Source organism: Pomacea canaliculata, linkage group LG3, assembly GCF_003073045.1.
Source record: "Pomacea canaliculata isolate SZHN2017 linkage group LG3, ASM307304v1, whole genome shotgun sequence".
Lineage (NCBI taxonomy): Eukaryota > Metazoa > Mollusca > Gastropoda > Architaenioglossa > Ampullariidae > Pomacea > Pomacea canaliculata.
In genome coordinates this window covers 39643354-39668885 of record NC_037592.1, presented here as the reverse complement: position 1 = coordinate 39668885, position 25532 = coordinate 39643354, and the positions used below count along the sequence as shown (strand labels likewise).

The following is a 25532-nucleotide window of genomic DNA, read 5'->3' as shown; positions in this document are numbered from 1 at the left end:
GTTGTAGTATAAGGCAGTGGAAAGAACAGATTTTATCTAATTTAGAAATGGTTGACCACTTACATTCACTCTTTACAGTGACCAGTAAAAGATGTTGTGTCTACAAACTACCAACTGTTTGGTATTGTTTAAATTCATTTCTATTAAATGCTGTTGTAAAACCAGTGAGGCATTTGTTTAAAAAAAATTGTCTTGTTACAGAAAGAAATGCGAAGGCTACCCAATGTTTTTAAATAGTCTTGAAGTTTTGCGTGTACAACACTCAGGTATTTCAGGAAGACACTGACATGGAGTTTTGCTAGTGGCCGTGTCTCTCCCTCCACAACCACGAACAACAAATAAAAGTGCAGGCCAGGCTGGGTGTTGACTCAAAGCCACGTCAGTGCTATTTTTAGTCCAGGGTTATCACCACCAGCCACCACTCCAACAGGTTTGTTGTGGATGACATTACACCTGGTCTTGTGAGTCGATAACAGACAGGTGGTTCAAGCCTAGTGTATTGCCGTGTGATGTCTGCACCACCTGGATTTGTTTGTGACCTGGATGTATGAGAGAACTGCTTCCTGCCATCCCCTACTGTCCTTCCTTTGTGCAATGACACGTTATTACAAGCAAATAAACACCAAACACAGACTTACTGGACGATTTAAATTGAACCAACATTAGTGTAAAGTTGGACCTCTGCAGGATATAATATTGAGATATTTGTGCTGTATTGGTTCATATTGGCCTATGTATTTGCTCCATTTAGTACAATTAGTATATCTACATTGGCCATGTATTGCAAGACAAGTTTATCTTGGACTGACATTGGGTAGATGTATGAAGGAGTGAATTTTCAAAAGTTTGGTACACTGTTGATCCAAGCTGCCCAAGATGTCAGCCTCTGTTCTTATTATCATTACTAATCATGCTGGCACAATATTGGCATTTTCACTGTTTCTTTCAGTAAATGATGAACTTGACATTTAAGTTTTGTGACTTTTGAAATTATCATAGCAACTTTGTTTTGGAGGCCATTCAGGAGCACATACACATGGTCGATAAATTTGTCAGGCTTTCATTTCCCAATGTAAGGAGTTCTAAATTATTAGATCATGGAAGTTCCAAATCAGATGTGAAACAATAAAGTCCACCTTAAAGGTTCTCTCTCATCCTTACACAAGCACTGACTAGCTTTGAGACACTCGCTTACCTTTATTTCCAAATAAACTTTATCAGACTAGAAAGATATCCATTAATAAATAGGAATAATTGGATTGGAAAAACAAGTATATATATAAAAGCAAGGTATATGACAATGAGAGCAAAATTATACAAACAAAAGAGTAATTTTTTTCTACCTAAAGTAGAAAAACTCCTACAGTAAAAATTCATCTTGTAGGAAGTTAAAGAAAGAGTTTAATGCAACATAAATAGTGTAAATTCTGACTTCTAGAGCACTAATCCCATGAAACAAGTGAAGAGCTAAATACGAATAATTGCTGTGCTCAATAGAGATGCTTCTAGTGTGTAATAAAATAAATTCTGTAGTGAGAAGTAAATTTAATGATGCCTGTATTGCGACATAAAACTCAAGGTAATGATTTAGGTCTTCTCATTTTCTGAACATCCTAGCAAAAGTCCATTTATTAGTAGAATGCAAAGTCGTCCGAATAGTCCACTGAGTTCTCCTGAGGGTCTGTTGCATCAGTACGTAGTATTCTTCCTCATGGTTGCCTCAGGGACTACACGATCCGGCCTGATGGTCCTCCTGGCACAGTCCGAGATTTCACCAGTCCTCGCCCCATGCAGGGTGTTCATATACGGGTTGGCCGGGTCCAGAATGTAGGGTGGGCTCATATGGTGCTGCAGCAAACATTTCTAAGTGCATTTTCATACAGAAAGGATCGAATTAGATCGTTTAGTGGTTCATAAATATTTTCACTGAATGAAATAACTAAAGTGTTTGATTTAAATTTTGTTCCTGCAGAATTTCTCCGGAGGAAACTGCTTAGGAAGACAGTTGATTAAAGGGAGCAAAACTGTGAAAAATTAACTGCTTCTGCTTATCAGTTGAATTTCTGACATCGTAATTAATAATGGAAGGGAAGCAATCTGCCTAGAGGTTTATATAGAAATACAACAGATATCTTGATTGCTCAGTGTTTGGATTTTTTCAAAGACAATAGAAGATGCAGAGTGAAATTCTGATTCGTGTGATCATCTCAATGCAGAAAGCCTAAACTGGAACTGCCCAAGTCTTATTTTCTGTACAGAATATATATATATATATATGGAAAGGTAGAGATAGCAACACTACAACAAATCCAAAGTTTAGAGAAGCTTGTTTTACAGACGAAGATAAACTCCAAATAATTCTGCAAAAGGACTACTATGATGTTCTGACAGGAAGTCGTCAGGGTAGAAAATCTGTCTACATCAATGAGAGGAGCGCCGTTACCTGGTGTAGGTGTCACTGTCGTAGTTGTCATCAAAGGCGATTTCAAGCTCATCGCATCTTTCTAGCAGCTTCATCAATTCTTGAAATAGGTATTTAGTGCCAGGATAAGCCGCTCCACTTTGGCGCCAAACAAATATAGTCAACAACTCCAGACTGTAGGATCGGATATTCAGACTATTTTCCTATGACACCGAAACATGGGAAAGGAGGACAGCAGATTAGACGGCAGCACTTAATTATTTTACCAGACTAATAAAGTGAAGAAAAGGGCTAGTAGCTTGATAATATGCTGTCATAAAATGCAAGTTGTTATTAAGGGTAAATCCGTTTATTTAACCCTTATTTATTACAAAAATGTTGATGACACTTAGCAATGTTCTCATTAATAAACGTGCTACCGCGCACACACACAGAGAGAGACACGCACGCGCACACACATGTGTTATGAGTGATATAATCCAACCATTATATAATTATTTGTGTTTAACAGATTTCGGAAAGAATATATTTACCTAATTACAAAAACAAACCTTTCGCTCTCGCTAGTCCCTTAAGACAATCATGTTGTCAAATCTTAGTAGGACGCCAAGAATAATTTTCGCTCTTTAAAATTAGCCCCTTCTTCTTCTTCTTTTTCTTACATAATCATGGCAGGGTATTATTTGAGTTTACCTCCTTCCACAGCTTTACAAGGCGGATGACTTTCTTCACATGTTCCGGAACGGGCTTGACGAACTGCAACTGATGTTTGGGAGCAGGAAACAAAGTTGAATATGTGTTTGTAAGAATGGATGAATGAATCAAGGAAAATATACAAAGAATGAAAGAAAATCTAGGAGGATAAAATATTAGGTTTGTTATTAAATAATTGAGTTCTTGTCTTATATTGAATTTATGGTACGCAGAACCCCACAATAGTATAGTGAATGATGTATGTGTACAAAATTCCTTACATGGTCACACCTATCTTAAGCATTTTTTTTTCTATAACTAGACAGATGCCCAAGGACCATTAACATTGTAGTATTCCTGTGGCTGACATTGCCTCCCTTCTGACTTCCAAACGATATCATCGTTGGTTCCCACATGAAACAAGTACCTGATAGGGTGCCAAGGACACAGAGAGCTCCTGAGCTGCATTTCTGGATCCGAATTGCTCCATAGCATCGTAGACATCTGAGAGGGACCCATAGTCTGGAAGACAATAAACAGCCAATGCATTTTCGTTGACAAAGATATCTCTTAAAAATTCAAGATATATGTATATACATTTACAGATCTTTTGTTCTTTGGTCGTCATGGCTAGGGCAATCTTTCATCCACACCCAGGTTCTTTGAGTACAGTTGACGATTGTCATCAAAGGTTTTCCATTGTGATAATAAGGAAAAGAAAATGCTTTTGATTTTGATAGATGTCATGTTAATATCAGGATTTTTCTCTTTGAGAAGTTATTGTTCATTTTATATCAGGGAAATGTGCAATTTCCCAGTATATATACTCTTTTAACATTCAACATGTAAAGTTATCAGGACTTTGTCAAAGATTTAGAAGCAAAGAGTGAAGTAATGATTTATCATGCACCTTCTCAATAAATTTCTTCATTTTTTTTGTGCGCACAAGGCCGTGATTGAAAATGATGAATACCACGTTTATCATATTTACTTTTTTCATTTTCTAACACCTATTTATATTGAGATTGCAGAAAATATTATCATAAGAATTTAAATTCCTGTGGCTTTATTACTCTTAAAAAATTCACCTTGCAATTTTTGGTGCCATATTTCTAATGTAATAGGTTTCTGAAAAATATAAAAATGGGTGCATATATCGATGTTTGGGTTACAATGTAGTTAAAAAAAATTACTGCCTTTGCGGCTACTTACACGACAGAAGGTTAAAGGCGGGTAAGATGTCCACATCGTTTCCTTGCCACTCGAAGGACAGAGAGTATCTGGTGCGAGTTCTGGCCTTGATCTGCAACATTTCATCAACTTTGGCCTCAATTCTATCGAGCAGCTCCCCTCTGGCAGCCTGCAAGTCTGTGATGCTCCTTCACGCCGTTAACAAAGACGACGAGGTCGATGTCAGCCCGTTCCCGTACTGCCGTGCCCTTGCCCAGTGAGCCACTCTGGAATTATATGGCATAGGACATGGAAGTAGTACATTAATGAAAACTGTAACACTATGTGAAGGCTTTGCTTAAAAAGTTTAGAAATAATAAAAACATTTGAAGCCAGTGAAAAAATAGTTAATGTTACAATGACGAAATTTATCCCTCGACTTATCTATGCCTAGAAGATCTGAAATTTTTCTCACCTTTACAACTTTTTCAACGGAGTAAGGATACCTGAAGGTTTGGGAATGCAAGCATCGCACAAAGCTATCAATATCTTGGCCGAATCTGAGAAAAATGTTTAAACACAATTACTTTGAAGTATTCATATATGCATTCATTGTGTTAGAATTCTTAGAAATAAGTACAACTGAAAATAATTTTCAAAAGGACAAGCAATCACATTTCCGAGAAGGGAGAATAATAATATAATAATAAATAAAAAAAACATTCTGGGGAAAAATAAAGATTGGACTTGCAGACTCTTCATGTCCACATATTTCCTCTCCTGAGAAGTAAGCCATATCTAAGCAACTGACCTTTGCTCATTTGGTGTAAGTTTTGAAAATATGGATCGAAAAATGAGGGAAAAAAATAATAAGACTTTGATCCTGTTCCTGAGGTGCTGGTTTACAGAAAGTAGAGAGAGAGGGAAGGAAAGGAAAGAGAACCTAAACACATAACTCTTACACCTCCCTCTTATCTTTCGTTCACACAGTCGGCCATTCAGCCAGTCGACCAAACACTTAGCCAGCCAGGTAGTCAACACACAAATAAAATAAACAAAGAAAGGTGATAAAGAAAGGTTAAGGAAGTGAAACCCTGTGTAAAGAGAGGAAAAAAAAACCAAGAATGATGATTATTTTGAACTGAAGAATTAGTGCGAGCAGAAAAACATTGAAGTGTTTACTTACCTGGTCCTTTCTAGAGGTGTTGTTGTCACGTTTCTCTCCGCGAAATGGTCCAGACTTTCCCCTGGATACTGATCTCTGAAAACTCTCGCCATCTTTTACCTGAAACGGTTTCAGTCCTGGCTCCATTATCTTAGCCAAACACGATGAAGTAGTTATATTTATTTACACTTATCTGCTTATTTACACAACCACAAATTTGCAGTATTGCTCATACGCTACATCAACACATTACCAGCGACGATAAACTGATGATTAGGACGATAACCTGTTAAATATATATTTCAGGGTCGGTCGCGGCGGATGCTTACATTCACGCGCTCACACGTGCATGCAGTTTGCCAAACTTATTGTGTTAGACATAATATAAGCTCACCTGAAATAACGAGGATGCAGACAGCAGTCAGTTGCAGAGCAGTTGCAGAACGAGTGGGAAAGGGATGTCGGTAGATGTACACTGAATATACAAGGCTCCTTCACCCGCAGGGCAGGATAGTGTGTGGAAATACAGATGTAGGGGCCCCACAGCCACTATTGTAAGAGAATAGGTGGCAAGGGCGGCCCCTACATCAGAGTTCTCACACGCTGTCGTGTCCATATTCCACTCAAGGTTCCTGCAGATGTAACATGCATTCCAAGAAATTTGAAAGCGGTATGCCGATTGTTGTTGTAGTTAATTTTCCTAGAAATGCCCAAAACCAAAAGTAATTTTGAAGTGGTCACATTTCTGAGACTGGCGAATGAAAACGCCTTCTGGGAAAAATTAGAAAACCGAAAGTTAGAACATGATGCGAAATGGTGGACTAAGACTGCGGTGTGTGGTTTTATCTTCTTTTTTGTCAAAATAATCGTGAAGGTGAGATTGGACATTGATTATAAATATGTATTATTGAGTTAGATATGTTTGATATGATGATATGATAGGCGTGTCGTGAGGTCATGGCCGTTTTATCGCCTTTTTTAAACCCACTTCTTCCAGCTAAAAGACCTTATCAGTCAGTCAAGCTGTTTCGCTGACCTCATTCGTGAGTTCAAAAAGTGTACACGTATACACAAATATACACACGCATACACACATACACACGTATATACACATATACACAGTATACACACGTATATACACATATACACAGTATACACACGTATACATACATATACACACGCATACACACATATACACACGTATACAAACGTATACATACATATACACACACATACACACATACACACACATAAGTATATACACATATACACAGTATACACGCGTATATACACATATAAATAGTATACACGCGTGTACACACATATATACATATACACACGTATATACACATGTCCACACGTATACACATATAACCATGTATACACACACCCCTTACAAGACCAAAAGCGTTCATACACACCGACACAGATACGCATATCCATAAACACAACTTCAAGGCTTAGAACTATCACAGGAATTTATTACATATAAATACTAAAAGTATAAGATAAGACACGCATCCTTCCCAAAACTTCTATTCTGTTAAACTATTACGATATTTGAAGTATAAAAAGACAAATTACAGACAAATTAAAGACAGATTTGCCCCCAAAGCCATTTTTTTGATAGTTCAAACTAAAACTACTGATATGTATATTCTAAAATTAGCTGAACACCTAAAATTATAAATATGTGCAACAAATAGTAAGCTACTAATGGTAACAATAAGAAGCATGTTAATATGGACTAATAAAGCAAACTACTTGTTTATGGGTCTAAATAATAATAAGAAAACTTCTGCCTGTAATAAAAAAAATACTTGGTGCTAATAAATTTCTTATACATTAAAATAAATTTTTACCATTGAAACTTAGATGTGCTTTTTGTGTTTAACAAATAAAGCTGTTTATTTGTTCAGTGAAAAAAGAGCTAGTGGTGCAGTGAAAATAAGATTAGTATGAGCAGCACAGTTAAAATCTTGTTTGTGTGCAAAGTGCGAGTGGAGCTTCGTTCATGTGGAAGACAAACAAGTTTTTATATGTGCATCATGAACTAAAAGTACTCATGGATGGAGGTATGAAGACTATACAGGCCCTTTTTAGTCATGGAAATATAGTTGAATCAAGTTTGGCAAAGCTGTGTGTTAAGGTCCCAGTAAGACTATTGCTTGAAGGCGAAAGTTCAAGACAATAATACTTTAATCAACAAGCTAAGTCCAAACTTGTTTGCCAATACAGGGAGTTCATGGGGCGATTCACCCGGTGAATACTGTCCTTTATACAAAGTAGGGAATAGTACTAGGGGCATGGTAAAAGTCCGCACTACCATTCCTGAAGTCTGAGGTTGAGCGATCTGAGGGTTCTCTTGGCACACTCTGAGACTGTTCCGATGGACACCCCATGAAGGGTGTTCATGTACGGGTTCGCTGGGTCCAGAATGTAGGGTTGCCTCATGTACCTGAAAACAATTTTGTTGGCCGTCCTTTTATGTGCCCTATCTCTCTGTCAATGCTTATCAACGTATCTATTTCTATATTACTGAAGATTAATTAATACTTCAATGTCAATCACTTCAAACTACTCTTGTAATCGAAGGATAAGATTACTTATTGTATATGATATAAGATAAAGAAATTGGCTTCTCTTTGGTGTTGAAGCATCTAAAGTTAGGCATATAAGCAAAAAGGGGTGACATGATGTGTGGGCGAGACTTCTCAAACGTGTGCATCAAGATAAGTGCTAAGATAATTTAGGGGTGATAATTATGTACCGAGTGTATCTTGAGCTTTTATAATTGTCGTCCAGGGCTACACAGAGGGTACCACACGTAGCCAGCTGCCTCATGACCTCACGAAAGAGGTGATCAGTACCTGGGTTGTCCTCACATTTCTTGGACCAGATATATATAGTCAGGATTTCAATGCTGTAGGAACGGATGCCAAGGTCGTTCTCCTGAAAACACACACACATGAATAAAGTACATTAAATGATAGCTATGTCAGTAATTGTCTGTCCTTTTAATTTTATCCCTAAAAACCATCAGTGTAGACCTGTTTTAAGCGACAGCATTTCGATATTTTACCAACATACTAGATAGTGCAGTACACTCTTGGATTTGCAATTATATTGCTATTGCTTCTTGAAATTAAAAACATTTATTATTTTCAGGGAAGATTCATAAAAGTTACATGTATTTTTAAAAACCTGAGCTTCGCGATAGTAGTGTATTTGACTTGTAAGTAGTGTGAACAATATACTTCTGTAAACATGTTTTTGTCTATCTTTATAGACTATATATGAAAACATTCAATATCAACAAGCAGGATTTCATAGATCGAGTAGTTCTCATTTTATTCCGCGAATTTTCATCTTTAACCTATAATTTTTTTACTCCTTGTGGTATTAAGTAATCGTCATCATTATTTTTTTACAAGAGTTTAAAAATCATTACTTGTACTCACATCTTTCCACACCTTTAGGAGACGAATGACTTTTTTTACCTGTTCTGGTACAGGCTTGACAAATGAAACCTAATCAAAAGGTTAGAGCATGAAAAGGTGAATCATTAAATCCTTCAGTGTACGTGTATTGCGCAAAAAGGATGAAAAAAGGACAAACAAATAAAATATAAAATATTTATTTTCCCACCATCCATTCACACCAAACGTACGTCTGTTCATCTACATGCCTGCTAACAATGCAAGAAAAAAACTTCTATTGTGAAATTCGATTGTAATTGTGTCCTCAGTAAGAAGAAAATAATCTCGTAGCTGAGTATTATATAATATTCTCTGTGGAATATAACACTTGTTCCTTAAAAATACTCTCCTCTGGGTCTAGTTACTGCTGTACGCACGCATATGTATATATATGTAGACACGCAGACATACATAAACAGGGAGGGAGAGTAAAAATAAAGATATAAAAGGAGGAGAGAAGAAGGACAGGATGTACATTTACCTGAAGGGGAGCCAGAGATGCTGAGAACTGAAGAGCAGCTACCTTCTTCGGGTACTCCTCCATCATTTGATAGACTTCGAAAGGTGATTCATATTCTGGAAGACAATAGACCAACTAGAGACCAACGAATTTTATCATAGGTTCAAATCCCATGACCTAGTAGAGTCAAGAGCAATAAGCCACATGGCTCCCTGTCTGTAAGTCACATCATGGAGTAGTAGGGGCCTAAAGCTATCTTCCACCGCCATTTATTTTCAATGAGAAATAGATGTAGCCTCTGCTGGTTGGGGAGGGGTAGGTTTCGGGGTGGGTTCAGATTTACTCTCTCGAACCAGCGACCTACTTACTAGCTCAAACTTGGGGTGAGCAAACAACAGGGGTACAAAACCTACCTGTCACCTATAGCAGTAGGTAGGAAGTAGAGTTAATGTTATACCAGGGTTAGCTATGGACGGCAAGGTAGGAAGTCATGTCGCCCAAAACAAGCGCAAACATGAGAGGTTGGCTTCGACAGCTATGATTACAAATGGTTTCATTTGTGTGGTAGATGTTGAAGTAGAGTTAAATTCAACTTTGGGGTTTATAACCACGTACAATGATCAGTTCAAAAACTAAAAAAATGTTCTCGCACAAACTTTTTCCATTTGTCTTACCAGACAGGACGTCAAACGCAGGAGCAATGTCCACCTTGAAGTCGTCCCACATGTATGACAAAATGTATTTGTCTCGTTTCTTTGGTATTAAACCAAGCGACCGGCGCAGTGCACCCTGAATGCTGTCGAGCAGTACTTTTCTTTCATCTATAAGGTCCTCGATGCATGTCAGGTCGTTGAAGAAAGCGATAAGATCGATGTCTGATATATCACGTATGGTTGTGCCCTTACCCACTGAACCACTCTGCCATACAGAACAACACCATGCAGGATATAATATTACATGATGGAAATATTTCGACTCATATCATTCGTATATTTATTAAGTTATACATTGTAAAATACGAGTAAGACAGCTAGTTTTATAAATATATCAATAAGGATAGTAAATGTTCACAATGAGAACTGTAAATAGCTCAGGCACATCCCCAAAAATGGGATTAATAATAATATAAGTTTGTCACAGAGGGCAATTCTGATGCAGCTCGATTAAAATTAAAATGTTATGCATGTGTTTAAAAAAAATAATATAAACAGTTTTATGTGGATAGATAAACACATAACTAGCTACAATTGTTTTAAATCTGTAATATATATACATGTTTCTTGAAGGCTTTGATGCTTATTATTATGCTTATATTCTTTTTCGAGTCTATGTCGAGGCCAGCTGTAGCCTCCACTCCCCAACAATTAACCATCAAAACATATCCGTTGGGTGTGTAATGGCTGTCTCACCTTTATCACCTTCTTCACAGAGTAGGGGTGAGAGATTTGTTGTAAGCAGCGGACAATGTCATCAGTCTTAGAGCGGAAGCTGTACAAAAAAGTCACAAAATACAAAATGTACACATATTTATTTAAACAGTTTAGAATTACTTTAATTCATTATTTGATATGTGTCATGAACCAGTTGGTTCAAGGCCAGAACAACAGCCGAGCTGGGGGAAGTAATTATAGGTAGGCGGGATCAGTAACCAGCGGGACAGTGGGGAACCTTTTGTCCACTTTTACGACCTGACAGGGCGCCGTGTTAGGAGGGGAGCGAGAACTAGAGCCGGCGGGTGGCAGATGTAGTAGGTACGGGAATAGCGCGGTAGGCAGTGTAGCATTGTAGTAGAGCGATAGCGTTAGGTACAGGTAGATTAGGTGACGGTGTCACGTGTTCGATTAGTATATAGTTAGAGGTAGATGGTTGTCGGGGCTTTTTCCCTTGTGTTCAGCGGAGACGTAATCTCTGAGTGTTATCGACGCAGGCAGCAGGTCTGACATAGGAAGCCCGTTCGTCAGAAGTATCACTCATACCTGCTGGCACTTGCGATTCTGGTGATAGAAGAGAGGGGTGTGTTTGCTGTATCCAGAGGCTGTTCTCCCAAAACAAGTGAGGGGTTAACTGTGTCGGCAGCAAGACGTGCGAGGCGGCTGGCAGATCCACCGTGCCACGGTCCAGTGTGGTTACCTACCGGACAGCATACAAGGCACCTCTACTCCGAGTATCGTGCATCGTCGCTGCACCCATTGCTGGGCAACTGTGGTGGGACAGTGACAGAAATCGTTAGAGACCAGGTGCTGCAGGCCAGCTGCACCTATTCTTCAGGGAGCAACGCCGTTCAGTCAGAAGGCATCTCTACTCCGGCATCGTCGCTGCACCCATTGCCTGGGGGCAACTGTGGTGGGGACAAGTGACAGAATGTCTTACATGACAAGGTGCATGCGTCGCTGCACTCTCTTTAAGAACGAAGGGCAGATAACCGAGGGTACCCAGTACCAAGGTTGTTCTGTGAGAGAACTGTACGCCAGAGATGGTGAAGTGTTGTCGGGGGTGGTTTTTGACGAATAGAAGGAAGTGTGATTTATCTATCTCATTTACATTTCTTACTGTCTTAGATTGTTGTGACCCTGAATATGTGTATTTGGAGCCTCATAATACGTTCGTTTGTGTCAACCGAAAATGTTGTTTATTTCTTGTAATTTAATTTGTTGTTGTGACTGTCTTGTCAGTTGTGTGTTTTTGCGCACGCGAGGAGAGCGACTGTCAGTCGGTGAGCGTGCGGACGTGTGGAACGGACGGGTGGTCTGAGTGTTAAGGGTGAAAGCGGGTGAAGCGAGCCAGCCAGAGGACCCTTCCCTAAGGCGAGGCGAGTGAGGCCCATCCCTCACAGAGCCATCCCCGTTTCCATCACAAATGGGGGCTCGAGCCGGGATCTGAATGTTTTAGGTTGACCATTTGTTTTCAGGTCCAAAGAAGAGGTCGAAAGTGCGAGTGTTGTCTTTCGTCCTATGTCGTATCACTCTTTATACATGACATGTTGTTGAACCTAGGATTCTGTGTGTATTGATGTATTTTACTATGCTAGCTAACTTGTGTGACTATCAGAATTGATTAATTAATTGCTGTTTGACATCAGTGCGCATCGATTGTAAACAGGTTGCAAGTGGCCAGCAAGTAGCTGAAGCAGAATAAGTGATCATAGTAGCTATAGAGTTAGAGAGCTGGAAGTAAATAGGATGGATAGGGAGTTCTGTTTAACGCCCCGTGAAAAGGAGGAGGAGTTGAAGGAAGACGGCGTAGAGCTCGGGTTAGTAGGAGACGAGTTATGGGCGTATATAGATAGAAAAATGGTCGAATGGAAGAAAGACAAGAAAGAGGAGGAGGATAGAATCAAACGCGAAGAGGCGCGGGAAAGAGAGTACGCTGAACGCGAGAAAGAACGGGAGAGGAGGAGAGCTGAGCGCGAGAGAGTGTACGCTGAACGCGAGAAAGAACGCGAGAGGAGGAGAGCTGAGCGCGAGAGACAGCTAGCAAGAACGCGAAAGAGCTAGTAATGCGCGAGTTTATAGAGATGTTAGAAGAATCTGCGAAGAGAAGGTAAAACTGAGGAAGAGTCACGAAAGTTTATTAGAGTACATTTAAAGGGCTGTCGCTGGGGACGATAGCCGGGGAGAGAGAGGAAAAGGCTAGAGCAGAGGAGGAGAGAGAGTTGCACGACGAACGCGCGCGAACGGGTCAAAAGCCAGAGGCTGAAAAGGAAAAAGAAAGAGCGAACCAAGCGCGAGAAAGAGCGAGATTCTTGCGAGAGGTGTGCGGTTAGGCGGAGTCGGTTAGATGACAGCGATCCGACCGAGGCAGGTAATTACAGGTTCAGAACGCGGGTAGGTGCCCGCTGGTTAGCTGTTCAGGGTGTGGGGGTGCAGGGCATGACCCGAGGTCTTGTCCCCAACAGTCCGACAGGCTGAGGAGATCTGTAGGTGTGAGTGTTACAGCTGCGGGTGGGTAGGCACTATGCGCGCAGTTGTCCCGTGGTTATGAGTTGCGTGAGGCTGTACCACCAGGGGAGAAGCAGCAGCGAGGTAGATGCTAGCACGCATACGCTAGTGACAGGAGTGCTACCGATGTAGGTTTTAGCGACGTAGGGCCTGGCGGTGCGGTGACCAGCGGGCGCATACTAGTAGTAGAAGGCTGCTGATGTTAAGGTTAACGAAGTGCATCTAGCAAGGGAGGCTAGAAGAGTAGAAAACTGGCGAGCAGGCCAGCGGGGAGGAGGGGTTTTCCAAGGTGTGGGACTACCCGTGAGAGAGGAGGGTTAGGAGGTGTAGAGTTTCCTAAATCTCTCGTGAGCCAAGCCGGGCACAGTCACGCTGTTAGGCAACTGCAGGTACAGGACCAGGGTCTTAGGAAGGCGCTAGAGCTGGTTAGCGGTACTAGGGCATTGCAGGCAGCAGGAAGTGGCGATCGCGAGAGGCGAGTGCCAGTTGGTAGTGCGGATCTGCTGCAGGCGGGCGACAGCGGCCATCGGGAGATGCGAGCGCCGACTGTCGTTAGAGAACCGCTGCAGACAGGTGACAGTGGCAGTCTTGGAGACCAAGTGCCAACTGTCGTTAGAGGGCCGCTGCAGGCGGTTGACAACGGCCATCGTGAGATGCGGGCGCCGATTGTCGTCAGAGAACTGCTGCAGACGGAAGACACTGGCAATCTTGAGGAACAGGTGCCAGCTGTCAGAGAAGTACTGTTGCAGCCAGGTGACAGTGGCAATCCGGAGAGACTGGTGCCAACTGACGAGAGAGGTACAGACTGGCACCGACTGGTACAAACCAAAGACGGCGATGATCCTAGAGGCCAGGATCCAAAGGTCTTTGAGGTGCCAGTGCAGACAGGAGACACTAGCGATCCCGAGTGGGGGGTGCTAGCTGTCCGTTGCGTCCCAGTGATCGCAGACGGCGAGTCGGGCCTAGGTGTGAGACCGGCGGTATCGCCAGCGAAGAGGGACGGGGAGGTGTGGGTGACTATACAGACAGTGGGTTGTCAAAGTAAGCCCACACTCGCAGAATGTGTGGAAACTTCCAGAAGTGACGCACGGCTGGAGCCGTACAGATGAAGAGGCATGACGAGATGCAACTGGAAGCGCAGCGGCTGGAGGAGCCATTCGTCGCAGCAATACAACATATGAAGCGGCGAAGAGACTGGAGCAAGCAAAGCAGAAAGAGTTGCAAGATTTGCTTCGAGCGATTGCCGACAGAGAGCGGGAACATAAAAACGCCGAAGGCACTGAATCGCGTGCGGAAGAAAATTAGAAAAGAGAAACAAACTCACAAGTTAGTGTCTAATACAAACGCCAACCTGGGTCGGATCTGGTCAGATCCGGACAGGAAGCAAGAGCTGGACAGAACGAGTCAGTCAAGTCTACAGCGCAGAAAGGAGGCCAGCGGAAGGCATGCAAATGAGAAGTTTAGTGACATGCAGAACCCCATTCAAAGACAAGAGAAGAAGATGGGGGAACGCAACAAGAAGAAGAATGAAATGGCCAAGGCGTTGTCAGCGTTATTAGAGGGAGCACAGAGGCTCCACACAGACTCAGTTGAGGGTCAGGAACTCTTAAAGGAAGAGCAGGCCTGGTACGAAAACATGCTGACTGACATTCAGCAACTGATGGGGCCGAGAAAACAGCTGCTACTAGAAAATCAAGAGAAGCGGCAGGAGAAGCTCACCTATGCGATGCAGAAGCTGGAGCAGAATGAGCTGGAGAGCTTACAGACGCAACCTGCAGAGGAAACGGGTGACTCTGAGAGAGTCCGAGTAGGTGTGAAAATGCACTATCAATTGAAGGCAAGGGTAAAATCGCCAACAGGTGCATCAGACTGGCGGCTTGCACGAAGACCTACAGCCGGGTCAGCAAGCCAGCGAACCCAGCGGGGTAAGAGGTCAAGAAGGCGTGACCGGCGAAGGCACGCGTCCTCACGGCTGGGGTCGGATAGGACATCACGTGATGTCAACAAGAAAGGTTGGATTACATCGGAAGGGATAGGTCAAGCGCTTTTCACCTCAGGTAGCCATCGCGAAAGGGTGCAGCGTGCCCGGAAGGGGGTGGGCGGCGCCTTGACGAGGACACCGCGGCTGAGCCGGCTGTGGGACCGTCAACGCGTTGCTCTCGGTAACGCGCAGGTAGTAAGTAGTCTGCGTTATCAGAAGCCGTTGCACCGCCAGAAAGAAGTAAACTGGCTAGGTTTAGCCGCAGAAGTCGGTAGATCTGAAGTAACCTGGAGGTTGACAAAGGCAGAACTACACACAAATAACCGACGGGTGATGGGGTCGCTGCTCATCCAGAAGCACGACGCCCACTTTACACACAGTCCGGGCAAAGCTCAAGGTGTAGAAACAAATAGCGCAGAAACAGAATGGAGTTTGGTAAGAACAGAAATTCCAGAAGAAGGTGCGACAGGGGACACGGACGGGAAAGCCGACCGTATGTCGCAGGTAGATGGAAATCGGCCGATTGCCGTGTCGGCGAGAAACAGTAAGACACGCGGTAACCAAAACAAAGCGGTCAGCGGTCAGAGTACGGTTGATTGGCTGTCACCGAACAGCATCGGTAGGGTGATTAACCCACGAAGGAGAGCGGCAAGCGCTGCCGGCAAACCTGATCCGATCACAGACGGATCAGTAAAGAAACTGTTCAGTGAGCAGGATGACGTAAGCCTTACACAGGGTAGGGTCAAGTCTAGTAATGTCCGGTCAAGTATGGTGCCGGACATACACGGGCCGAGTGACGGCGTTAGTCATGTCGCATGTGCGGAGTTAGCGTACGGCTTGACAGCATTGGATGATGCGCAAAGATTCATTCCGTACCGGACAGAATGGAATCTTTGGAAGGGAAACGACCGCAAGAGAGAACTAGGCGAGTCGCGTGTGCGTGGGTAAGCACACCTCTAGGTTCTGTAGGTCGTGTAAATATTCATTCATGTATATGATTTTGAGAATTTGAGTTTGTGCTATCTCTCTACAGTAGGCAGAGTACCCAGTAGTTTGTGGTTTCATTAAACCGGAAGAATGTGTTACTGGAAGCGTGTCGCTCGTAATGTATGAAAGTTTTGTAATAGTTTTAGGCTTCTCTGTTGTTCTGGCCTGATTTTTGAGCAAAACCCCAGGTTTTACTCTTGAGTAGGGGGGTGTCATGAACCAGTTGGTTCAAGGCCAGAACAACAGCCGAAGCTGGGTGGAAGTAATTATAGGTAGGCGGGGATCAGTAACAGCGGACAGTGGGGGAAACCTTTCTGTCCACTTTTACGACCTGACAGGGCGCCGTGACTTAGGAGGGGAGCGAGAACTAGAGCCGGGGGTGGCAGATGTAGTAGGTACGGGAATAGCGCGGTAGGCAGTAGTAGCATTAGTACTAGAGCGATAGCGTTAGGTACAGGTAGATTAGGTGACGAGTAGTCACGTGTTCGATTAGTATATAGTTAGAGGTAGATGGTTAGTCGGGGCTTTTTCCCTTGTGTTCAGCGGAGACGTAATCTCTGAGTGTTATTCAGACGCAGGCAGCAGGTCTGACATAGGAAAGCCCGTTCAGTCAGAACGTATCACTCACTACCTGCTGGCACTTGCGATCTGGTGATAGAAGAGAGGGGTGTGTTTGCTGTATCCAAGAGGCTGATTCTCCCAAACCACAAGTGAGGGAGTTAACTGTGTCCGGCAGCAAGACGTGCGAGGCAGCGGCTGGCAGATCCCACCGTGCCACCGGTCCAGTGTGGTTACCTACCGGACAGCATACAAGGCACCTCTACTCCGAGTATCGTGCATCGTCGCTGCACCCATTGCCTGGGGCAACTGTGGTGGGACAGTGACAAGAAATCGTCTAGAAGACCAGGTGCATGCAGGCAGCTGCACCTATCTTCAGGGAGCAACGCCGTTCAGTCAGAAGGCATCTCTACTCCGAGCATCGTCGCTGCACCCATTGCCTGGGGGCAACTGTGGTGGGACAGTGACAAGAATCGTCTACATGACAAGGTGCATGCAGTCAGCTGCACTCATCTTTAAGAAACGAAGGGCAGATAACCGAGGGTACCCCAGTACCAAGGTTGTTCTGTGAGAGAACTGTCCAGAGACTGGTGAAGTGTTCGTCGGGGGTGGTTTTGGACGAATAGAAGGAAAGTGTGATTTATCTATCTCATTTACATTCTTACTGTCTTAGATTGTTGTGACCTGATAATAGTGTATTTGGAGACTCATAATACGTCTCGTTTGTGTCAACCGAAAATGTTGTTTATTTCTTTGTAATTATAATTTGTTGTTGTGCAACTGTCTTGTCAGTTGTGTGTTTTGCGCACGCGAGGAGAGCGACTGTCAGTCGGTGAGCGTGCGGACGTGTGGAACGGACGGGTGTCTGAGTGTAAGGGTGAAAGCGGGTGAAGCGAGCCAGCCAGAGGACCCCTTTCCCCTAAGGGCGAGTGAGGCCCATCCCTCCACAGACGCGCCATCCCCCGTTCCATCACAATATGCATGTAGGCATGTATGTAAACAGGAGACAGGAGTGAGGTGACAGAAAGCCTATTTCATTTTTTGTAAAAGTGGAAAACTATTCCTACTTTCTATACTTCCCTTGCTTTGCGTTTGTCTGTGTTTCAGTCGTACTACGCATGCAATCATTGATGCATGTTTGTTTTATGTGTATGTAAGCGCCTCTATTTTTGTATTATGTACATACATTTGCATGCAAAAAAAAAAAGAAGATATTTATCTCTCTGTGTATGTGCATGCATGAATGTATGTATGTGTCTGTTTATAAGACACCAAGGAAGCATATCATATTTTGACAGTCTCGTGAAATAAATATTTATTTACTTATTTTTTTCCCATCGCGTGGGTGTAACCTTCCTGCTTGCAAAATGATCCAGTGTTTCACCAGGCAGCTGTTCCTCGAACACTTCCTCCATTTTTCACTTCCAGATGTAATCTGCAAAATAAAGAGGGATAGTCCTTTCCCTAAGAAAATCCTTTCTTTAAAACGTACGAATAATTCTGTTATGTGCATCATCAGAATCACGGACACGTTTTATTCACGTAATTTCACGTAGCCAGCTTTCACGAACTTTATCACAAACTACACCAACAGCAGGAAAAAGATGATTACCACAATCACTCTATTGCCAATGATTTCATTCAAACAGAAGAGCTATTTGGTCTGGAGGAAAAGGCATTTTAAGTTACTTTTATTTTGCGATTCACAAATCTTTAGGATCTGGAATGATTTTTTTTCCCGCGGAAGGTATAGGCCGAAGAGAGGCTCAGAAAAAAAAACATTTAACTTGAGTGCGGTTCAAAAACCAAAACAAATCGTTCTTTGAGACTTCTCTGATATTTCATCAACATTACATAAGAAGGATATTACGTGGATCTATATCTGCCCTGCCACGACACAAGCTGTGAATGGCTACTAAATATAGCTACACGCACATGAAGAGAGTGCAGATGAACGCCCTTATCAGCTCACTGCACTTATAACTAACGCCAGTGATTGATAATCTGAGGACTTCCCCACAAGTTATATTTAACTTCGACAACTTTTAGTTGCGGGGCAACTGTTATGAGGTAACACATTGTCCCCAGGGCAAACTGGGCAAAGAAAGGGCAACCTTCTTGTCTTGAAGGGGTAAAGCTACACTGTGGTTCTGGACACAGATATAATACTACGAAGGCAAGGCGCTTGCCCCTCGGATTCCCATATTGCCCAGTCGTTACGATTTACCCTCGCTTTTTGACTACGACTCAGACATTTTAGCTTCTGCAGGGAAATGCATTTTAGAATAAATATGTCTTAAGCGAAGTATACGAAGTAAAATCAAGTATAACTATTATAACTTTTCCAGTATAAAGTGGCGCATTTAAAAGTGAAAGTAGAAACGTTTGATGGTGGGGGAAGAAAAAAGGATAAAAATAGAGGAAGAACCACTGTCGATTAGTCGATTCGATATAGCAATATAATGTTAAAAATAAATATCTATTTTCCCACCATCCATTCCCACCAAAGTAAGTCTGTTCATCTACATGCTCCTTTACAAAGCAAGAAAAACACTTATTCTGTGAAATTTGATTTAATGGTCTGGGCCTATTCTTTAGATCAGGGGTGGGCAATTAATTTTCCCAAGGGGCCGGATGAGAAACTGGAATGGTTCTAGAGGCCGGATGAGAAACTGGGATGGTTCTAGAGGGCCGGACTAGTATAGTTAACTCAGTTTTACCCAATACTGTATATATAGTATATTTACTGGTGGGCGGCCAGCGGGCGGGCCGGTCAGAGACAGGAGGCGGGCCGGATCCGGCCCGCGGGCCGGCGTTTGCCCAGGTCTGCTTTAGATGTTACTAAGTATCGAAAATGTTCCTGCAGCAAATCTTACAAATAATGCAAACTAAGAGTGAACCGAAATAAAGATTATGATGAAGGTTAAAGTCCCCACTTACTACTCGCCTAGGAGCCTTAATGCAAGTGGCTCATTGTCTCTAAAGCTGAACAAAGCCACTCTTATGTGGACTTAAAACTTACTGGTATCATTCTGATGGACAGCAGCCAAGTGCATTGACTACCTGGTAATAATGGATCTCCTCTCATCCACATAACATCATTGAATAAAGTTCTCTTACCTGTTACGACAAACCAAAAGGGGCTTATAATCAGAGAGGTAGACACAAGATGGGGTATGAGTAAAGTTTAGTGCGAGTCACAAAGCACACCCTTGTGCAGAATGGACAACTTGGACAGACTCTTCTGTGCTCCGATGCACGGCACCATCGGAATATGAATGGGGAACTTTTGGGGGGACTGCTTACAGGACTTCCGGGAATTCAATGACATTATTAATAGCAAGTTAGGAGTTGACATTACACCCTGACTCTGCTCTTGGCGGTTATCGACCATGGTGAGCCTCTATGTGTGTGCGTGAGAGAGAGAATCAAACTGCGAGAAATAAATTATGATAATTATCTGAGCTGTTCAAACAAAGATTTTTGTGACTAGATGCCCTTGACATTAGTTTGGGGCATAGCAGTCACGTGTCTCAGGAAGACGCTGATGTGGCATTTGATTAGAGGCTACAGAGAGCTCGTGACGTGCTGCAAGATGGCGGCCTGAGCGTCGACAGGGCTCAACAGTACGTCAGAGCTATATTTAGCTCATCATGTCACCTGATGCCCAAGTGCAAACAGACCACACACAGTTATAGATATGATAATTAGGCCCCTACTGTCATTCACTGCAACAGTGGTTTCTGTCGTTCACAGACTAATCATGTAAGCCTGTTGTCCGATCGTGAAATGTTTGCAAAAATCGTGTTTCACGGTATGTGACAAGACGTACAAGTATAAAACCTTAATTGCTTACATCACTACCCACAGTTTTATTTATATTTTTTGACAAGGTGTATAATGGTTGTTGTCTAGGATTACCTTCTGTCTGTCTAGCAGTGACACTTCTATTTCAGAAGAACAATTGACTCAAGTAGAAGTCTCTATGTAGCACGTTTTACAGTTTAATTGATCATGATAACCAGGAGAAGGAAGTCGACAAAGCTAATCACTTAAATTAAGAGATAGCAACACATTTTTTCCTAAAATATGCGTTGTGCTTAATAATGCACATGGAAAGTAGGAATGCAGTAAAAAATGTTTGATAATTTTTTTTTTTGTTCTTTAATTATTTGTGCTTGTCCACAATCATTAAGAATGCTAGATTCTGAGACTGATAAAAAAAAATACAGTGTTGTATACTAAAGAATAAAGTTTTATTTATCACCACCCGTCTGAGAGTAATTCTTTTACTCTTACGTTTACTCTACCACACTTTTTATCGAGAGGGGAATGCACAAATCTGCGAAAGATAAACACAGTGGGTAGAATAACCGCCATTCAGCGCGTCGTCTACTCAGGCAATGTAGGTCAAAGGTCCGAGACCCGACAACGTGAGAGGTCACCTGACATGCGTACTCTCGCTGGCACCGCCGCTATCTATGTTTGCTTGTCTTTCCTCATGTCTGACACCTTTGACACGAGGTGGCGCTAGAGGACAGCAGCACGCGGGGTCGTCTGGCGTTAATCCTACTGTCAATATATTCTTTCCATTCTTTCGACATTTTGTTTTCCGTCTTTCAGACTTATATTGCACACTGCATTCATTCAATTTGTTACTAAATATTGTTACTAAATATTTTTGTAGTTATGGACTTAAAGGGGATTGCTGTACTGTAAAGTATTTTTTTTTTTCGTTCGGCCTTAATCAGAGCACAGACTACCGCACTAACATCCCATGTTTAAGAATGTAATTGGTTTTTTATGATCAATAAAAGAAATTGTCATAAATGCATACGATTCAATTAAATAATAAAGTTTATTTATTATTCCTTCCTAAGAACCCTATCAGCTTTACAAACATGAAGGATCACAAACATCAAATGTGCTGCAAATGTATTCACTTTTAGTAACGTCATAAGTTTCTCATTCTTTCTCTCACACATACACACACGTTCACTCAGACACAGACGGAGAATAATATACTAGCATCGCGCTTCAATAATTAATGGGATACAACTCGCCAACACGAACAAGAGCGATCAAGTTGTCCCCCCGCTGGCACAGGGAAACATTTTGTAGGATTGGCGGACAACAAACGTATGTGGAAAGAAACCATGTGTGAATCATGTACAAATAATAGACTTTAATCTTGCACATTAAAGAAACATATTTTTTCTTCGAAAAACTTCTTTTTCAAAGATAGTTTTAGGCTAAAAATATTTTGACTTTGTAGCATACAGTAAACACAGGATCAGAAGAAGTGTTAACTCCTGCGAGATATCACCAGACTCGACTGAGCAAATTGATATTACCAGCTCCGCCGCAAATTTGTTTTTCCCAAAGCATTGTTATGTAGAGTTTTTACCCGAGCCTGATGAGCCACTTGCTCACGTGACTTACTCTCCAACCCATAGCTTTGTGAACAAACACAAACACATGGCGTTCTTTTGGGTTGTCGTCTGCTTGATGTCAGGACTCCACATACGGCATGTGTGGCACGATTAAGCAGCTTTAATAAATATGATATCAGCAAATCACAGTGGCAAGTAAAATCGTTTTATAAAATAAACCTTACATAACTGGAGCTAGGTTTCTGTGTGGAAATTAATGCCACTATTCAGTGTTAACTAAAAAAATACAGCAACATCCTTTCCGTTATCTTATATGCGATTGCATCAGTTTTAACATGCATGAAAATATCCATTTTTACACTGAATTTGTTTTGTTTTTATTTTCTTCCCTTGTCATATTTCCAAGGGAGATCACTCCGCAGAACATTGTTCGAGCGCTTATCTGCACCAGCAGCAACAGCCACTGACTACATGTACGGTACATGTATATGGTACAGCCACGGACGTATATAGTGATATTAGTTCGTAGTACAGCTTTATTACTATCAAACATTTATCACAATCTCATCAGCACCAATATTTTACTTCTCATGTCGATTCAGACCACAAACACTACTAAGCCTTGTGAATCAGGCGTACTAATCAAGGTAGATCCTGACTTGCTGGTATGTATTTGTCAATTTTTAGTCCTCATAGGGACGTGTACATTTATTGTGATGAAATTGCTAATCATAGAGGAAGATATTTATAAAATAGTTTTGACTTATACTTTTTTCTTCCTCAAAAAATTGTTATTGTCTTGCTTAATTTTTATCAGCCAGCAAAAGTATAAAATATATATATCAGTTTCCCAAATTAGGATGTAATTCTTTTCCCAGTGGTTTAAGAGTGAGAGACTGATGCTTTGTGTTATCACATTATTGCATAAAAACATTTCTTGACTCATTAACGACAATTGTTAAAAAAAAAAAACAATTGAGGAAACTGCAGTTGTTGTTATTAATGTTTAAAAATGAACACAAACAGGACGAGAATGTAAGTTCTGTCTTTCAATATCAGTGTTAATTTGTGCGTGCATGTTGAGAGTATACTATGTCATACATCTGTCATCTCATATCGACAACAATGTTATTCAACCTTTTGTGTAGTTTTGCAATATATATATAGAGTAAACTATTTTGTTCCAGGAAAAAAAGCAGTGACCATCATTTGCCAGCTCTGCCGATGATTGTGTGTATTGAGCATGTGCATAATCATCCAGTCACAGGCAATCCCAAAGTAATGCAGCACCGGGATGTCTCAGAGGAAACAATTCAGAAATTCAAAGATTTGTTTGCTGGAGGGCAAACTCCAGCATCTGCTCTTAAAATGCATAAACTTAATCTTCACATGAAGCACACAACCAATTACAAGTATTTGTCCTCTGACCGTTTAGTTTGTCCAGACTTGAGTTTTGTTTACAGGTAAGTAAAGTCTCATATAACACTACATTAAGTGCCATCATTCATTAGGCATTGAATGGGCTACTCTCTAATGTTGCAATGCTCTGCTTAGACTTTCAAATAAGGTCATTTTTTTGTGCTTTCTGTTGGAAAGAAGCGATGCATATGTGATCAAATTGAATGTAACATTTTATCATGGATCAGAACGTTGTAATATAAAGTAAAACTGGAATAAAATAGGGATTTTTCCTGAGATAACTCTTGGTAGCAGAATTATTTGATTTGCCACAAGAAGTGATGTTCACTCACTTCCATTTTTAGTTTGAACATTAGTTTAAAAATTATGCCCATGAGACAATGTAGTGCTCAGATGTGACAATTTTATTTCTCCTGGATGGTTTACTCAGTATAAACATTCATGCACATCTGTCTTTTTTTCCAGACTGTATGCCAAAGTATTCAAGAAGAGAGATGGTGCAGATTCAGAAAACTCTGTAATACCTGAAGAGTTGACAACACTGAAAATGAGGTTCCACAACTTTGTAGCTTCTGTGGAGAAACAGTTAAATGAAAATAAAAATGAATGTGCACCAGCAGTAGAAGCTTTTTTCATCAAATTGGGAGAGGATTAAAACAGACTCAGATCGTGTTTCAGCCCTGCACACCTTTGGTAAAGACCATAACTGCATGCCATTTTCAGTCATCAAGAGAAGTGGTATTCAAGTCCAACCAACAGCTGTTAGTCACAGACATATGCCACTTGGGGGAAAGTGATTAGGCAGACAACCAAAAAATCGTGGCACCGAGAACAAAGACTTGAAGCGTTTAAACAGTGAAGATGGGAGCATGCTTATGATGCCCAAGCTGCGGCCTCGGTAGCTCCTCATAACTTAAGGAAATCTATTTTACAAAATGAGAACATTGGAAAGAAACACATCAAAAAGGTAATTTTAGAGATTCAGTGAATATGATACACACATTGTCAGCACAATAAGCACATACTTTGGTTGAGATTATTTAGAAGCTGCTAGTTAACCACAAAAAATAAAAACTACATGTAGCCGTCCTTGACTTCCAGAGAGCTTTTGATTCAGTGACTAGAGAAAAACTTAAGACTGTATTACAGAAAAATGGTACACCTAGCAAAATGTTTAGCACTATCAAAAGTATGCATAAAGGTTTTAAAGCCAGAGTGAGGATTGCTGGGGATCTGACTTTATTTTAACTGCTTAAAAGGATTAAAAAGGGTAAAACTGCAGGCCTGTCTTGTTTTCTTTATTCATCAATCAAATTAGACAGAAAGGACAACATGACATCCAACTTGCACCTGATTCAATGCAGTTGTTCATTTTATTGTTTGCAGATATGTATTTGTTGTCTGATACAATCTCCAAAATCAGATTATATATCTTACATCATAAGCTAAACATGAATAAGTGAACTGTAGCAGTATTCAGAAATGGAGAGGTTTGACACCGGGTTAAGAATGGCCTTTGAACGTAATAGGGATTAATATGGAGAGTATGGGTTAGGGTTAGTCCACACTACCAGGCCTGCACTTTGTGTCAATGTCCGTCTACCTATCTCTTTCACTTTCTATCTTCTATTATTAAAGATTAATTTGTAGTTTAAATGTCAATCGCTTCAAAACTGTTCTCTTAATCAAGACCAAAATTATTAATTACATGTGATAGATCACTTCTGTTTTATGCTGAGGCGTTTAATGTTACACACCTTAAAAAAGAGGGCTGACACAATGTGTGCATGCGTGAGTGTACTATTGAGTGAGAATAATTAATGGGATGCAACTCGCCAACACGAACAAGATCGGCAAAAGTTGTCCC

The 25532-nt window shown here is 41.5% G+C and overlaps 3 protein-coding genes across 5 annotated transcripts; 1 reads left to right on the top strand and 2 right to left on the bottom strand.

The window, feature by feature from the left end:
* Nucleotides 1-1709: 1709 nt before the first annotated feature.
* On the bottom strand, nucleotides 1710-6075 carry LOC112560793 (2'-5'-oligoadenylate synthase 1A-like). Its single transcript, XM_025232852.1, has 8 exons — nucleotides 5845-6075; nucleotides 5472-5570; nucleotides 4761-4845; nucleotides 4328-4572; nucleotides 3543-3637; nucleotides 3116-3184; nucleotides 2444-2625; nucleotides 1710-1848 (listed from the first exon to the last, which is right to left on the bottom strand). Exons 4-8 carry the CDS (start codon nucleotides 4425-4427, stop codon nucleotides 1839-1841), a joined length of 456 nt encoding a protein of 151 aa, XP_025088637.1. The 5' UTR covers nucleotides 4428-4572; nucleotides 4761-4845; nucleotides 5472-5570; nucleotides 5845-6075; the 3' UTR covers nucleotides 1710-1838.
* Nucleotides 6076-6910: 835 nt separating this feature from the next.
* Nucleotides 6911-20161, bottom strand: LOC112560500 (2'-5'-oligoadenylate synthase 1-like). Of its 3 annotated transcripts, none has more exons than XM_025232397.1 (8): nucleotides 19974-20161; nucleotides 18177-18288; nucleotides 10799-10877; nucleotides 10064-10307; nucleotides 9411-9505; nucleotides 8912-8980; nucleotides 8221-8402; nucleotides 6911-7908 (listed from the first exon to the last, which is right to left on the bottom strand). In XM_025232397.1, the coding sequence occupies exons 2-8, from the start codon at nucleotides 18266-18268 to the stop codon at nucleotides 7773-7775; spliced, it is 897 nt and encodes a 298-aa protein (XP_025088182.1). In that variant the 5' UTR covers nucleotides 18269-18288; nucleotides 19974-20161; the 3' UTR covers nucleotides 6911-7772. The 3 variants fall into 3 exon arrangements, with proteins under 3 accessions (XP_025088182.1, XP_025088183.1, XP_025088184.1); XM_025232398.1 differs by lacking the exon at nucleotides 19974-20161 and adding an exon at nucleotides 19876-19963; XM_025232399.1 differs by lacking the exon at nucleotides 19974-20161 and adding an exon at nucleotides 18543-18856.
* Nucleotides 20162-22937: 2776 nt separating this feature from the next.
* Nucleotides 22938-24940, top strand: LOC112559869. Its single transcript, XM_025231331.1, has 2 exons — nucleotides 22938-23709; nucleotides 24131-24940. Exons 1-2 carry the CDS (start codon nucleotides 23471-23473, stop codon nucleotides 24318-24320), a joined length of 429 nt encoding a protein of 142 aa, XP_025087116.1. The 5' UTR covers nucleotides 22938-23470; the 3' UTR covers nucleotides 24321-24940.
* Nucleotides 24941-25532: the final 592 nt, after the last annotated feature.

Coding starts and splice junctions, on each gene's coding strand:
- LOC112560793 (XM_025232852.1), bottom strand. CDS start 4,427: ATGTTGCAGATCAAGGCCAGAACTCGCACCAGATACTCTCTGTCCTTC. Junction 3,638..4,327: donor CGCCTTTAACCTTCTGTCGT/GTAAGTAGCCGC, acceptor ATTGTCTTCCAG/ACTATGGGTCCCTCTCAGAT. Junction 3,185..3,542: donor TGTCCTTGGCACCCTATCAG/GTACTTGTTTCA, acceptor CCCAAACATCAG/TTGCAGTTCGTCAAGCCCGT.
- LOC112560500 (XM_025232397.1), bottom strand. CDS start 18,268: ATGGAGGAAGTGTTCGAGGAACAGCTGCCTGGTGAAACACTGGATCAT. Junction 8,403..8,911: donor TCCTAAAGGTGTGGAAAGAT/GTGAGTACAAGT, acceptor GTGTGTTTTCAG/GAGAACGACCTTGGCATCCG. Junction 7,909..8,220: donor AAAAGCTCAAGATACACTCG/GTACATAATTAT, acceptor AATTGTTTTCAG/GTACATGAGGCAACCCTACA.
- LOC112559869 (XM_025231331.1), top strand. CDS start 23,471: ATGATTGTGTGTATTGAGCATGTGCATAATCATCCAGTCACAGGCAAT. Junction 23,710..24,130: donor GACTTGAGTTTTGTTTACAG/GTAAGTAAAGTC, acceptor CTTTTTTTCCAG/ACTGTATGCCAAAGTATTCA.